General features: G+C 40.0%; 1 protein-coding gene across 1 annotated transcript; it reads left to right on the top strand.

The window, feature by feature from the left end:
* Positions 1-453: 453 nt before the first annotated feature.
* LOC136571671 (protein mono-ADP-ribosyltransferase PARP11-like) lies at positions 454-13653 on the top strand. Its single transcript, XM_066572244.1, has 8 exons — positions 454-503; positions 3942-4070; positions 4169-4289; positions 5500-5575; positions 6497-6569; positions 6657-6787; positions 10469-10620; positions 11044-13653. The coding sequence occupies exons 2-8, from the start codon at positions 3945-3947 to the stop codon at positions 11355-11357; spliced, it is 993 nt and encodes a 330-aa protein (XP_066428341.1). The 5' UTR covers positions 454-503; positions 3942-3944; the 3' UTR covers positions 11358-13653.
* Positions 13654-16570: the final 2917 nt, after the last annotated feature.

The following is a 16570-nucleotide window of genomic DNA, read 5'->3' as shown; positions in this document are numbered from 1 at the left end:
AACTGGTATTGATACTGGCAATGGGCCTGGTGTTTGTACTGGTACAGGTACTTGGACTGGTTTTGGAACTGGGACTGGTGCTGGAACAGGGACTGGTGCTGGTACTGGCATAGGCAGTGGTATTGATACTGGAACTCGGCCTGGTACTGGTGTTGGTACTGGACCGGAGTTTGGACTGCTTCTGGCACTGGGACTGGGGCTGGAGGCCGTGTTGGGGTCGGGAACGTGCCGGTGCCGCTGCCGGTGCCGGTGCTGACCCTGCGGCCCAGGAACCGGCCCTGGACCCTCCCCGTCCCCTCCGCGCGTCACGACAGCGGCTCCACCCCCGCCTTCATTTGCATGCCTGCCCCCGACGGGCCAATGGGGCGCGGCCACCGCGACGCTGACCCCGCCCTCCGCGGCCGCCGGTAACGGAAGCGCTGGGAGCGGAGCGGGCCCCGCGCGCCCGGCCCGCGCGGCGCGGGCGGCCTGCGGGAGCGCGCCCGGTGCGCGCGGCCGCTGCGGTGAGTGCGGGCGGGGCGGAACGGCCGCCGCCACCGCCCCTCCCCCCGCGCCGCGCCCTCCCCCCACGCGCCCCGCAGGCCGCCGCCCGCCCCGCCCCGCCCCGCCCCGCGCTGCGCGCTGCCAGCTTGGGCACGGGGGCGGGAGGCGGCGGCCGCTGCGTGTGGGGGAGCGGCCTGCGCGCCCGATGGAGGGGTAGTGGTTCCGTGCTAGGCTCGGTGGCCGGGCCGTGCCCTTGAGCGCCCATGGCTGCGGCTCTGGAGGGGGCGGTTACGGGTGGGATTGCGACGGCGGCCCCCGGCAGGACGGAGCGGGTGCGTGGGGGCGCAGGTGGGAAGGGCATTGTCACTCCAGCGTGTGTCCCGTACTGGTGCTAGTGCCGCTCCTTCTCCTGCCTCCCCTCCCGAGCCCTGCGGGCTCGCCTCAGGCAAGTCTCCTAATCAGGTGTCGTGTTCTCTAAGGAAGAGCCAGAGATTCCCTTAGCAGTACCCTGCCTGTGTTCCCAGCAGGATGCTTGTACAAGTCGATGCATGTAGGGAGAAGAGCCTTTGGCAATAAAGCACGGTGTGTCAGGTGAAGCAGGCAGCACAGGAATCCAGACACAGTAGTCCATTGGGATGCTCCTGCGTTTGTGATCATCCAGGTGGTGAGACTCTGGCACAGGTTGCCCAGAGAAGCTGTGGATGCACCGTCCCTGGGAGTGTTCAGAGCCAGGTTGGATGGGATTTGGAGCAACCTGGTCCAGTGGAAGGTGTCCCTGCCCATGGCAGGGAATTGAAACCAGATGGTCCTAAAGTTCTCTTCTAACCTAAAGCATTCTCTGAGTCTGCACACTGTAAAGGATATATATATCAGTCGAACATGAATTGCTTATGGAAAAAAGAGGAAGTGCATGGTCAGTAGTACTCAAGCCATTCAGCCACAGCACACAACAAGTCCTATTCCTGTTTAGGAGGATGTTTTTCCTTAGACATTTGTTTAATTTGAGCTGTTCTGGTAGCTCCTGGACCAATAGAAACAGTGCTAATGATGGGAGTTGAGACCCTTCTCAAAATGCTACCTAATGCTTGTAAATGTTGTGCATTTGATTTTGAATTAATCAGAAATTCCTTCAAACATTTTGGATTTGTGTCACCTTTGCAAAGTTCTCTTGTTTTTATGGCTTTTCATATTAATGCCTTCAGGTGTTTCCTCCACACTTCTAAAGTATCCTGGAATCTACCTGTTTACCCTAGGCTTTGTGATGAGGGTACAAATATCTGGGTTGAATGTAAGATTTTTGAAAGCCATGGGAATAACTATCTCCTTATTAAATGTTTTATTCTGGAGAGAATAATGAGATACCCCTGGAGGACTCAAAGTGTGTTGTCAGGCACAGATAATCATGCCTTCCCTGCTTGTAAAGGCATGTCCTCTTGTTCCAAAGGCATCATTGGTTTGACTATCAGAGTCAAGGCCCTGAACTAATGGTCTGGGAGGGAGCTGAGCTCACCACTTTAATGGGAGCATGAGGAAACAAATCATTACCAAGAAAAGCCTGAATTGCTTTCCTCATCTTTAAAGAAGTGCAGCCTACCTCTGCCTGTGCTCATTAGGATAGAACATAGTCAAGTACTTATCCAATAGGAAGAATCAAATTGAAGGTGAAAGATTTTCACCAAAAGATGTTGGCCAGTTGTGCTTTTAACACTAAGGGAATGCAGGCTCTGTGGCTGTGTTGCTGTGGGTAACAGAAGAAATGCTGACAGATGCCCTCTGAAGCAGAGAATGGTTTTCTTATCTCTTTCAAAATACTTTTTCTGAGCAGCTGATGAACCTTTTGTGTAGTGTTGTTTGAACTTGAGGCAGCAATCCATACATGGAGCCTTGGGTAGGCTTTCACTGAAGTAGGTTTGCCCTCAGATTCTGCAATTTGGTGATGTTTTGGAGATCCACTTATGATTCCCCTGATAAGAGGTTTCTCAGATTTTTTTTTTCCAAACAACTACAGAAATACATCTAGCTTGGGAAAAATGGGGGAGGAAGGGTGGTGCCAGAAGTGCCTCCTGCTCTGAACTGCTGCCCCAGTAGCACTGGCCAGAATGGGGATGCCTACTTTTAGTCTCTGGTATTTGTGTTCTTCAGGTCTCTTTTTTTCTGGGTTGAAGTGACCAGGAAACAACTGAAGCATCCAGGATACTAACTGCACATTGTTTGACTTGTGCTGAAGGGTGTTGTTTCACTTCTTAGAAAAAAGTAAACTTGAGGACATATTGGGGAGAGTGCCAAAGTGTTTTGCTTAAACAGAGTTGATGAATTGCTCACCTTTTCTGGGTGTGGGGCAAGTTTTTTATCTGAAACTTACTAAGAATTTTTGCTTGGGGAGGTTGTTGCAGAAAGTTGACCCATTAGGAAATACATGCAAATAGAGGTGAGCACTTTCAGAGTTTTCAGAATTTAATATTTTCAGAATTTATTTATTGACAAACAAAGAATGAGCTGAATTCTGGCAGGGACTGTTCTTCTAAAGGTATTCTGGCATAGCTCTTGGTAGACTTAAACTTGTCTAGCTGCTTTTTGAACTTCCATAAATTTGCAGCATCCACACCAGACCATGAAAAGAAATTCCATAGGTTGCCATCTGGTTCATGAAGTTTTTCTTTTACTTACTTTGAACTTGACATGTGCAACCTTTGATAGGTGTCTCCTCCATCTGGCAGAAGAAAATGTGATTCTTTATTCCCTATTTGGTTTTGTCATGATTTTGTAGACCTCTGCTGTATCCTCTCCTCAGTTCTTTTTCTTCCATCCTTCAGAATCCCAACTGTGGTAGTCATTGCTTGTGTGGGAGCCAGTCTGGCTTTTGGTGTGAACCTTTTCTATAAATACAAGTACAGAGTATCAGGAATTTTACTGTGTCATTTTTAAGTGAGTGCATTAGGGGGAAAATTCTTCTTCATGCAATGGGAAGGAATAATCTACTGTGGTCTTTCACAGTTCATTAATTGTATTCTTTGTCTTAGTCTTATTTTTTTGTCTTACAACTATTGATTTCCAGTCTGATTTGTTCACTGCTGGTGAGTACCTAGTAGGTGTTTCCATCAAGCTGTTGGAAATATCTCTTTCTTGAGAAGTAGGAATGAAGAACCTGTTGTATATTTCTGAGTGGCCTTGATCCTACAACCATCAATTCAGCACCTCTCTTTGATCACATAAAGCCTATAGCTCTTGCCTTTACTGTCACACTTTACAGACAATTAAGAAAATTTTGAAAGTGTTTAGCTAAGTTAAAAGATAATACTGGATAAGTAGCAAATTGAGAATTTTTCTATGGAAAAGAAAAACAGACCAGTCCTCAGCCTGATAGGATTTTTTTTTGTAGTTATTGCAAATGCACTTTATTTTGCTTTTTAAATAAATTTCTCTAGACTTTATTTGTGTGTATTGTGTGAATGTTTCAGGAAATGCTTCAAGGACCATCAGAAGATGTGTTTGCAAAGATGGAAAGTTCAGTTGAAGACATGGATACCTCTGATACCCAGTGGGGCTGGTTTTATTTGGCAGAGTGTGGTAAATGGCATATGTTTCAGGTAAATACCTATGAAGTTATATTGGCTCTGATGGATCCCATACATCAAATTACCTATGGCTGAGTTTGTCTTAATGTGCTTTTTCTTTTATTTTGAAGACTGACTCAAACAGTCACTGCTCTATCAGCAGTGAAGATATTGAAAGGAGTTTCCGAACAGACCCCCATGGATCTCTGTCTTTTACCACTGCAAAATTTAACTACACACTGGACTTTTCAGGTATGTGTTTTGCCAAAGAGTAAATTTAAACAATAGAAGGTCTCAGATACACCAGCACATTTGTTCATTCAGCAGGTTATTGTCTTCATATCTGGTGTGAAAACATGATTAAGAATGTCTTTTTTACTGGAAATACATAGGAGTTTTTAGAAACAGCTGATCTGTTACATTTTTTGTGTAGTTTATTAATGAAGTTGCAAGTTTTGTTTAATAGCACTGCATTGGAATTCCTACTGCTTGCTCCAGCTGCAAGTGGCATGTAGGATACATCTCTTGAACTGGGAAGGTTGAACCTTTTTTCTTTAATGTGCAACTGCCTGTAAGCTTGGAAAACCTCTTCCATTCATTCTGTATAAGAAACATTGCTGTAAAGGAGGCTTCCTGCAAAATACTGGCATCAGAATGATTTAATAATTCAGCAGGTAGTTGAAGCCAGTTCTGTTCTCAGAATAACAAGGAGATAGGCAAAAGGATTTACTGGTAGATTGTAAAGATCTTGCTTATGCTGTTCTTGTCAGTTACAGAGTATTACAGGTTTCTAATATATGTAACTAATTATAAAGGTAATCTGTTCTTTGTTCACTGGTTTGTTCTAGTAACTTTTTTTTTAGTTTTTCTATTCATAGATGGTTTATTTTCTGATTAAATTACAAAACAGCTATATGCTTAAATATAGGAAATTAAGGAAATAAATACATATTCCAATATATGTATTCAAATACAGAAAGTGGGGACTGGGTTAAACAGCAATATACTGGCAGTAAGGTGCTATCTGTGTTGAAATGTCTTTTTATTAAAAACTGTGTTTTGCATCCAGAATAAAAACACTACACTATAAGCAAATGTTAAAGAACAGTTTTTATGTTACTCTCTTTAGGCCATGATGTCTTACACTAAGAGTAGTGTATTCTTTGTCATCCCTTTCAAGTCAGTGGAAGTTCTGCCTGTGATTTAGTGGGGCTGAATGTTAGATGGATATTTTAAAAATATATCTTTGGTGTGTGTAATATTTGGACATTTTCCCAACTCATGTAAATGACAATGCATTTAGATATATTTATTGAAAATGCTGATTTGTTACTTGTTGAAATAGGATTCCTGTCAAGTAGCTTAGGGTGTAGTAACATTCTTTTAAATAATGATACTTAAATGTTTCATATGCTGTAGATGAATTCCCAATTCATCTTCCTAATTCTTGTTTTATGCTCAGTGATGAAACAAATCAACCTAACTACCCTTAAACAACGTCCAATAAAGCGAGCTCCCTTTGCAATCAATTCATTCAGGTAAGGAAACAAGAGGAAGACTCCTTATTTTTCTTTTATTCCTGCTTCTTCTAAGTAAAATGAAACCAAAGTGTTTTATCTTTATTGTTTATATTTATTTGCTTTGGAGTCACTTGCTCTGAATACCTGTTGAATGAGAATTCCTGCAGGGAAGCAGCACCAAAAAATGGAATCCAGTGATTCCATAAATTATTTAGAAGTAGTATTGTAACAGCAAAAAAAGGGTGAGTTATATGTTGTGCCTATATTTTACTCATTTACTCTAAACTTACTTGGAGTTTAAGAAATTGTGTTGTAATAATTCTTTTATGAGTTTAATTGCTTTAGATTGTCAGTTTCTTGCCATTTGATCAGTCATTAGATGTAAAGCTGAGCTGATGTAAAGCTGGAATTCACTAAATAAACTGAGCTATGCAGATGAATTTGAGTACATGGGATATGTGGATTTTTTTCCCCCGGATAGTTTCTGAGAAAAAATTTAGTTCTGAATTGTAGCGTGGTTATACATTAAAAAAGAAATTTGTCATTTGTCATAAGAAATGTAGTAGCAATCTGTTTACACTGACTTTCAAGAAGACTGTTTTTGAAGTGCCAACTTTTTTTCAGTAGATATTTGCTAAATAGTGCATACAATGACGTGGCAATTTACTTTGTTCTTTGAATAATTGCATTCAGTACTCTTATTTCCATGTGGTGACATTTTTTACTTTCAGGAGATTTCTTCTTTTAGTCCCTGTTTTAAGGCTTAAGAGCTTCAATGTATGTAGTGCATGTGCTTAAACCACTCTTTTTTAGTAGCTCTGTATAAACTTCATAGGGGTTTGCTTTTTTTGCACACTGTGTTGTTTGGAGCAGGAGTTTGACAGGAAGAAAATGCCTCATGTCTTTGAAGTGATGTGCTTTTACCTTTTTTGTTTGAAGTTTCATCTGTGAAAATGAGGCTATCCCTATGCCTTCCCACTGGGAGAATGTAAATACCGAGGAGCCATACCAGGTAAGAGTTGGTATGCAACTTGGTCAAAAACATGTGACAACAAAATAATGCATTGAATTGAAATCGCACTAACCTCTTTTTTTCCAGCTTATTCCATTGCAAAAGAAAACAAATGAATATAATGAAGTTTCTAGTCTCTTTGGAAAAACAATGGATAGCCACCGAATTAAAAGAATTAAGAGAATACAAAATCTAGACTTGTGGGAGTTTTTTTGCAGGTGAGATTATTTCTAAAACCAACAGTTTTAGGATTGTTAATGGAGAAAAGTTTTAAGTCATGCAGCAGAAATATGTTTAACTGTTTTTACTATTAATGAAATTTTTTGTTACATTTTAACTTTAAAAAATTTTCTTGTCATTTCTCTTTATTCAAAATTTAATTTTCAAGACTGTGTAGCTTCTACAGGTTCAGAAATTGAATACTTGTAGAAATGCATTAGATAAAGCTGTAGCATAGATAATGTATTTAAGGTGTTCAGAATATCTGTGTGGTAGATGCCCATGATCTTTACAGTGAAGTAAGGAGACAAAAATTAGCTTTTTGTAAAATGGTTCCTTGAGAGGCTTGTATTACTTTAATTTTTACTGAACAAAGCAAATTAATATTTCAGTCTTGTTAAATTTCTCAATTTTATGAAGCATAGGACAGAACTAAGTGTCTAATGAACACATATTCATGCAATTCTTTTAAATTTAATGTCCTACAAAACCTTCTTCTAAGTTTTTGGCTTTTTCTTCTGCATATTGTGCTGGCCTGGAAGAAGTAGGAAGTGCCCACTTCGGTATCCACTTATTTTTTGGTGTCAGTCTTAAACAATCATACTTGACAAAAGTTATTTGTGCATCTTGTAGGAAGGAGTGCATATCAGGAGGTTTAACGATGTTTTACTCTAATAAAAACATCTAGACTAAGTTAAAGAGTGAGGAAATAACTAAGCAGATGTATACTAAAATCTTGCATAAGTTACATTATTTTTTTAAAGATATGCCATTTATTGTTAATTTAAAGCTATATCAATATGTGTGAGGAAGTGAAATTCCTTATATATGTTAATGGTTAAGAGAGTAACCCAACTTTTAGTTAAGTTTCTTTTTTGTCTTGATGGAATAAGGAAGAGGGTCAGCAGAACTGCTGCCGTGGACTTCCAGAGGTCAAACTTTGGGTTGTTCAGGAGATTGTTTGACAGAGTCCCTTGTGAGTCAGTCTTGAAGGGCAGACAAGTCCAGGAAGGCTGGACACTCTTCAAGAGGGAAATCCTAAAGGCTCTGGAGCAGGCTGTCCCCATGTGCTGAAAGACAAGTAGTTGAGGAATAATATCATCCTGGCTGAACAGAGAACTTTGGCTGGAATTCAGGCAAAAAAGAGGGTTTATCACCTTGGGAAGAAGGGGCAGACAGCTCAGGAGCAGTAAAAGATGTTGAGATGTTTTGCAGGGAGAAAATTAGAAGGACCAAAGCCCAGTTAGAACTTAATTTGGCCACTGCTGTAGAAGACAATATTTTTTTTTAAACAAATCATCAACAAAAGGAGGGCTATAGAGAATCTCTGTCCTTTACTGGATATGGAGGAAACATACTGACAAAGGATGAGGAAAAGACTGAGGCAACAAAGGCATTAATATTAAGACCAGTTGTTATCTGGGCACCCAGACCCTGAGCTCATAGACAGAAGTGGGGAGCAAAATGCAGCCCTCATAATCCAAGAGAAAATGGAACCTGCTACCCCACACAAGTCTTTGGGAATGGATGGACTCTACTGGAGGGTACCAAGGGAGCTGGGGGGTGCTCACTGAGCCACTTTCAACCATTTACCAGCAGCCCTGGCTCACTGGGGAGGTGCCAGTTGGCTGGAGTTGAGCAAGTGTGATGCCCATGCACAAGAAGAGCTGGAAGGAGGATCCAGAGAACTACAGACCTTTCAGGATGAGTGAGCTCAGTGCCAGGGAAGGTCAAGGAACAGCTCATCCTGAGTGCCATCATACAGCATGTGCAGGGCAACCAGGGGTCAGGCCCAGCCAGGATGAGTTTAGGGAAGGCAGGTCCTGCTTGATGACCAACCTCACCTCCTTCTATGACAGGGTGACCCACTAAGTGGATGAGGGAAAGGCTGCAGTTATTTTTTACCTGGACTTCAGTAGCGCCTTCAACACTGTTTTCCCACAGCATTCTCCTGGAGCATCTGGCTGCTCATGGCTCAGACAGGTGCACTGTTTGCTGGGTAAAAAGCTGTCTGGATAGGCAGGCCCAGGGAGAGGTGGTGAATGGAGCTACAGAATCCAGCTGCTCACCAGTGGGGTCCCCAGGGCCCAGTGTTGAGGCCAGTCCTGCATAATATCTTTATCTGGGATCAGGACAAGGGGATCAAGGGCACCCTCAGTAAGTTTGCAAATGTCATCAAGCTGGGTGGGAGTGTGGATCTGCTGGAGGGCAGGAAGGCTCTCCAGAGGGATCTGGACAGGCTGGATCCATGGGCTGAGTCCATTTGGGAGGTTCAGTAAGGTAAAATGCCGGGTCCTGCCCTTGGGTCACAAGACAGTGCTGTAGGCTTGCACATACTGGTGAAGAAATTATTGCCTGGTAGTATATTACAAAGAAATAGATATTCCAGCATTTCAAATTCACTTCTTTTGGTGTCTCAGGTAGGAAAGTTGAAAAGAGCATGATGCTTAGTCTAGCATCTCAGTTTGGAGTTGTCAGGGAGTACAACAAGTAAAAAAAGGTGTTGGTCAGTGTGATTGATGACCAGTTTTAGAAAAAGCTTATGTGCTTACATAGGTACAAGGAACATGTCTCTGGGTATTTAGTTTTGCTGTAGGTTTTACCTTTCATTCAGTGAATTGGCTGAACAAGAATTTTCACAGTGCTGGAACAAGTTAATTTTGTTGAACTAGATTATCTTGTCACTACTTGTACAAGGTGCTTAGATGATGCTTTTTAGAGCAGTTGGACCCCTTGATTTCTGTTCCAAATAGCCAAAGTGTCCTGTTGTGGCATTTCTGCATTCTGCCCAACCAGCTTGCCAGTGTGCCCAGCTTATTTTAAATTTTTATGATTGATCTTATTACTTATCACTTTTTTTTTAAGTGATAAGATCAATTGATTTAATTGGTTGATCATTGCTTGAATGATTATTTGCATCACTGTAGTGGTCAGAACACATTTGCCTCTTACAATAGTTCCCATATTAATAATGATTCTAAATTGACTTTATGAAAATAACTGGTCAGAGATAGTAAAGGACTATCACAGAACATCTTTTTATTGATTTTTCACTTTTTCTATAAATCTATTCCATTCCCCTGTTTCAAAAGAAGTTACTCAAGGCTACATTTATATATTGTCAGAGATCAACAGCCAACAACAGAGGGCTCTGGTTGAAGAACTTTCAGATGTTCAGCATAACTAGCCCTTAGATCAGTTTTTGCTGGTTTGCCTAGTACTTCATGATCTACCAACTTTGTTATCCCTTCCACCATGACATTAAAGCAGGTGGAGGAAACAAAATGTGCAAAATTCCCTTTCTTTTAAAGATGTATCTGCTGAAAATGACCACACTGAAACTAATAACACATGAACAACGTTGATAAAATTGGTGTAGAAAGACCTTTTTTTAAAATCTTAGACTATGTGGGAAAATAGTCCTACAGCATTCAGAAACATGTGATTTCTAAATATGTACCTTAAGAATTCCGACGTGTTTAAAACCTAGAGTCATCTAGGCACTTGTAAAGGGGAATGTGTTAGGTCTGTACCCTCAGCAGTGTTTTCACAGTAGTAATGTAGTGTGTTTGTACAACTCTTTATTTATTATGTGCTTATTGTGGACAACTGTTTATTCATTATGTATTTATTGTGTACAGCTATTTATTTATTATGTATTTATTCTGTGTTTTCTGTAGGAAAAAAGCTCAACTGAAGAAGAAAAGAGGTGTCCCAACAATTAATGAGCAGATGCTGTTTCATGGCACTAGTAATGAATTTGTAGAAGCAATATGTATTCATAACTTTGACTGGAGAATAAATGGGATGCATGCTGCTGTGTATGGAAAAGGTAAGTATTGCTGTCACATACAACAGTGAAAGTGTTAACAGCTCAACATTAAGTCTTCCCTGTAGTGCGTACTTTGTGATGCATGCCTTGTGTTTACCCAAGAGCTGTTTAATACAGATCTGCTTTTATGGCAAGTGTAATTAGGATGCAGTAAGGAATGTAATTGTTACAGTGGCTGGTAGGGCCAGGGAGCATGGGGAAGGGATACCCAGCAAAGCAGTGTTGATCACAAGACAATCTCCCTACTAAAATGTTCACAATAAAAATATTTGGTCATATTGTTACAACAATTAACAACAAAAAAAGGATTCCTAATGAACATAAAAGAACTGTCATTTTTCATCATGTTGATAGCTATGCTCTGGTAGTCAAACTGTCATGGTAAGAATGTAATCAAATTTTCTTTGTTTTTTTATTTGAAAGGGACCTATTTTGCAAGAGATGCGTCATATTCCAGCCATTTCTGCAAAGAGAGCATGAAGCATGGAGATACTTTCCAGATTCATGGTGTGAACCTGCAGCCTCATCTGCACAGACCAGATAAAGTCATGTTTCTTGCTCGTGTATTAACTGGTGACTATATCGGTGGCGATTCAAAATACATGAGGCCTCCTTCAAAAGATGGAAGCTTTGTGAACTTGTATGACAGCTGTGTGGATAATACCTGGAACCCAAAGATCTTTGTCATCTTCGATGCCAACCAAATCTACCCTGAGTACTTAATAGAATTTTGTTAAGTTTGAACTGAGTATTGTTTGTGGTTTTTTTTAATACTTTTGTTCCTTTTGTAAAGACAACAACATAGAAATGATGCATGAAAGAGAGGTGAAAGAAAAGCTGGCATACATTTATGGACGAGGGAAGCTATTAAATATTTAAGAGAGACTGGTGAACTGTTTTTAAAAATCTGTAAACTTTATTAATGCATTTTTCAAATGTAGAGACTATTACAAATCTGAAGTTGCATAGTGAGCCTTAAATACATTGAGCATTGGTAAGTTTTCAAAGGCAAGATTTATGTTTTGATTTTCTAAAGTATATTAAAAGTGGTTAGAAATATGCCTCTAATATAGTATGCATATAATGAAATTAATCTTTTATAAAGATTGCCTATAAAACAAAGTAAGAAAAACAACAGCAAAACCCCAGGGGACATGGCTACTTGTGTGTGTATGCGTGTGTATGTGTCCGTGTTCTGCAGTACATGTTACTTTGTTTGGAGGTCTCTTAGTTTTGATTCTAAACCTAAAAAAAGAAAAAGAATCTACAGCTCCTTCATCAGTTTCCTCCAGATAAAGTTCAACAAAGCTGTAAGGTTTGACTTTACTGTACACTTTGTTTGACTTTACATTTGACTTTACATTTTACTGTAAGCTTCGATTATATACTGGGAAAATAACAAAGCCAAGGCAGTAGGATTTGACAGTTTGTTTTGATGGAAATGAGGCCCATAAACTTGTGGTTGTTAGTTGTTTGGTATGTAACTGTTGGGCTCACTGTTGGGATATCATATGCCTTTCTCAGTTCTTATCCTATGGAATTTTTGCCATCTTGTTGCAGTATTCATGAGCTGCTGTGATTGTGTCTGGTCAGAGTTTAAGATACACTCAGTGCTCATATACTTGGTGTTACTGAAGACAACATTTAGATTAACTTAACTGTAAACAATACAGTTAAACTAATAAGGGACATTTCAAAAGATGCCATCCTTTAGCTTTTAAACACTACAATAGAAAGCTTTCAGTAACATTTGTGTAGACCAGGTTTTCATAACTGGTATGGTTGTAAAGTTGAGTATTTTTCACATGTAGAAAGAGCAAAAGAGACAATATTTGGGTAAAGAGCAAACCTGAGTACCTAAACACATGAAGAGGCTGAGGAAGAGGCTGTTACAATGAAATGCACTGTTGTGTGAACGATCTGCTATGGAATTGTGTCCCTAGTGTGCTTTGTTAAAGGACCTAAGTAGCACTAATGGACAAAGTCAAAGTTGAAACCTTTCCAAGATTTTTCTTTGGCTATGGCCAGTAACAAGTCCCTGTAGAATTGGTATATAATTGTGGCAGATATAGAATGATCTCTGTTGGTTTGTTATAGAATTGTTAATGGATTTTTTGGATCAAAGGCTGTGTTTAAAATGCATTGCATTTAAAGGCACTGCAGCTGCCGGCACGACCAGGTCTGCTCAAAGTCGTACTGAACTGGTGGAACTGGAAGCATGAGATGACAACATATCTAGCATCATAACGGAGGACACAAATATCTCTTCCTTCTCCTGTGTGCTGTTACTGTTGTCTGTCAGTGGGTCTTGCACAAGTTATTTATCTGTTTCTGTTTGTAATTTCATGGCAATTTTCCTGTCCCTAAACCATTTAGGGCTAAAATGCATTTTCCTTTATTTAAGGAAGTATGATTTCTGATCCCAGCTGGGAACTCTAGGTTCTACTCTTGTAGGTGTGATTTGTGTTTGATTCACTACTACACTAGCTCTGCAAAAGGCACTTTGTTCCCTACACTGTATAAAATAATAGCAAATCACGCAGGGAATTTGTGTATTACTGAGTCCTTTTTAATATTACACAGTATTCGACAGAGCATACATTTTGTGAAACTAACAAATACATGTGCTGTTGTTCCTTTGATTTGGTGTTTTATTTCTTCTGAAACAGAGGTTTTTAGTTAAGAAAACTGAAGTTTCTTTTTTAGCGCCTCATGGACACAAAGTACCACAATTTTTACTGATCTCTGGGACTTTTCTGATTTTTTTTGTGGTGATGTCTTGTTTGCTGCTTAATTTGAATTGAATGGCACAATCTTAATCTTACTGCACAATTGAAGTTTTACCTCTTCTTTCAATGTTCAATGTGTTCTGCTTTTTGTGTTGATGAATTTTGTTATTGAAGATGTCTGTAAAATAACTGTCCTTTCTCTGGCAAGGGGAGAGTGATTATTATTGCAAGCAAAGTCCAGAACTGTACAAGTAGCCAATTCAGGAAATAGTCGGACTTAATAAAAGGAACAGTGAGAAAGAAAGGGAGGAAAATAATTTCTTGGCCTTTTGAGTGTTAAAGAAAAGAGAAGGATCTTGGTGTGGTTCTGGGGAAGAAAACCTGATACTTTCTGTTACTCTTTCAGGTAGTGAAACTTTGTTCTCCATTTTGTTTTTACACCTGTGCAAGACAGCATGCTACTCTTTTATGTGTCTTGATCTGAGGTAGAGCTTTCTTACTAAATTATTCTTGTGACAGTGTGTTTTCACATGAGCACAGCACTTCAGGATGACATAGAAAAATAAGATCAGCTCATACTGGCCTCCTAGACCAGCTTTTTTTTTTTACAATTGGTGTGTACTCAGTTATTGCTGAATGGATCTCATTTCATCCAGAGCAGTTTGGAAGAGTGTCTGTCTGCATTCCAGTTCATTTACAGTTTGCACAAACTCCTGCTTTTGTTAGAATCCAAAGGGAGAAAAAAAGGATACAGCTCTGTTTTTTACTACATGTCTCAGTACACTCTCATCCAAGCTAGATGTGAGATACATGATATGATGGCTGGAATTGGTGACTTAAATTCAGGCCTGCATTGGATGCCAGTTCAGCTGGCAGCTTGGGGACAATTCTCACCCTTTTAAAACATTTATCAGCACAGAATATCATAGCAGGAAGGCTCAAGTGAGTCTGTGAAGTTTACATAGTGGAAATTACTTTCAGGAAGATGAGCACATGTCAGTCTTAAAATTCCTGTGACCTAAATGTCCATCAATGTTGTAACTATTTTTGGCACTGTCCAAAACAGCAGACTTGCAAAACAGCACAGGCCTACTCCAGTATAGCCATCTACTCTTCACGAGTCGCAAAAAATACTATGGGGGCTGACAGATGCAATACTTTGCCCCATTTTAAAGCCAGCTGGCCTCTCTTATGCCCCTCTCTGTCAAGGCCATTTGTTCTCTTTGACTCTGCCTTCCCCTGTTCATCCCCCACCCCATGGGTGTGTACAGCTCCATTGATTCCTGCACCTCTTGCAGTCTGATCCCCCAATACCATTTCCAAAGTCCAGGATGAAATAACCTTTTACACACTCTTACATGCTCTTATCAGGTAATATGATGGACCAGGTTTGGTTTTCATCACTTCCTCCCTTATCATGCCAGCCAGGTTTATCCCCATACATTCCTGTGTCCGAAAATGTAGTAGAGGAGTAGTCACTCCTTCCACATACTCAGATAATTGTGCCACATAAAGCATCCAGCAATTTGAGTGCTATGCTTGTCCTCACTTGGGGATTTAGTTGGAGAGGTCACATTTCCTTCCTATGGTAATGAATGGACAAGAGACAGCCAAGGTGTACAACACCAAGACTGGAAATTTGCATATTCAAGTGGATTTTTTAATTGGAAAGTGCTCACTTGAATGTACAGAAATAGGAGAGTATTTGGTGTATATTGCAATAAGGGGAAAAAAAATTCCAGTGTAGTAGAGAGTATAGGGAAAGGACCTGTTCAGACAGTAATCAGTTCCATGGAATACCATACCATAAAATGAGTTTCTCTTCCTCGTGTGCTTTGAGCTGTTAAGAGTTTGATACTGCTGTCATGTTAAGGATTGCAAACCAGCTGGTTCTGGCTGTTTGCACACTTTGCAGACATTTGAAGATTAATTTACTGCTACTACCTTTAGAGTCTTTTGCAAAAGAGATTATGACTCTACTGCTAGAAACAAGTCTGAAGCTATGTTCTTCTCAGCTATTGCCTTTATTGAATAGAAATGTTATTCATTTCTGTATTTGTATTTTGTCTATTGCCTTTGAACATCTTTGAGGTGTTTCTGTTTCAGTATTTTCCTTTCTAGAAAAACATTTTTGCAATTAGAGAGGGATGAAAGAAGAATAAGAAAGGATAATGTATCAGCATTTGGAAACTGCTGGGTTCATATCCGGAGATGATGCCAATCAGGAAGGCAGGTAGTGGAAATGACATTATGTTTCCAAGCCAATATCAGTGACATCCATTTCCTGTTTGCCTTCTAACCAATAAATGCCAAATTTAATTTAAAGGGAATGAAATAATAGTGACACCACAAGCAACAACCTCAAATGTTTCCTATCTTTACTCAGCTTCTTCACCAATGCATTTTTCTTCCCTTGAACTCCTAAAGCAATGTAATATATAAACCAATACAGGCAGTGAGCATCTGACTTGTGTCCAGGTTTCAGGAACAACATAAGGCCTTGGCCTGCTTGCCTCCCTTTTCCTGTTCCCATGCTTTGCTTGCATTCATGTTGCCATAAAGTGAAACAGATGAAGTATCTGGAGCATTGTTAAAAGCTAATTTGGAGTGGGAATATGCTAATGCACTGTATTGTATTAAGTGATGTGTTTGGTTACAGACCTGGAGGTTGCCAAGAAGCTCATACATGTAGTTTTTTTTTCCAGTCGATATCTACCTTTAAGCTGGTGAAAGTTGTCCAAGAAAGTAATCCCAGCTGAGAACAGTTGGTGCAAATAAGACTTTCAAAGGATGACTGGATATTGGATACACTGTGTTGGTTGTTGTCTATGTATTAACTAGGGAGATTACATTAAAAAGATTTATTTCTATAAAGCGATTGGCTGACACAAATACTATCATCACATATTTTAACACAGCTGCTGAAAATACTGTAGCCTGACAAAGCTCTATCAGCTAATTACTGGATGTTTATAAGAGTGACTTAAATAGCTGCTCCAGGCTGATATTTTTAAATTGTTTTGAATTTTATTTTTAGTGTAAGAAATATGACCCAAAACAATGGGATAAGACAAGGACAAGAGATGGAAAAGTTGTGGTTGGGGCAGGGGGGGAATCAATGGGAGAAAAATGGTTACATAAGTGAAAGGGTGCTTCAGTGTGCATGTACACTGGGGCTGAGGAGTGATGCAAGAAGGGGAGAGAACATAAGAATATTACTG

This window comes from Molothrus aeneus, chromosome 2, assembly GCF_037042795.1.
Source record: "Molothrus aeneus isolate 106 chromosome 2, BPBGC_Maene_1.0, whole genome shotgun sequence".
NCBI classification, from domain to species: Eukaryota; Metazoa; Chordata; class Aves; order Passeriformes; family Icteridae; genus Molothrus; species Molothrus aeneus.
The sequence above is the reverse complement of the archived record's forward strand: the minus strand, read 5'-3'. Positions and strand labels throughout refer to the sequence as shown.

Bases quoted from the DNA above. Each gene is read 5' to 3' on its own strand.
- LOC136571671 (XM_066572244.1), top strand. From the start codon at position 3,945: ATGCTTCAAGGACCATCAGAAGATGTGTTTGCAAAGATGGAAAGTTCA. The intron at 4,290-5,499 runs GTATGTGTTTTG...TTTTATGCTCAG, and splicing joins CTACACACTGGACTTTTCAG to TGATGAAACAAATCAACCTA. The intron at 10,621-11,043 runs GTAAGTATTGCT...TTTATTTGAAAG, and splicing joins TGCTGCTGTGTATGGAAAAG to GGACCTATTTTGCAAGAGAT.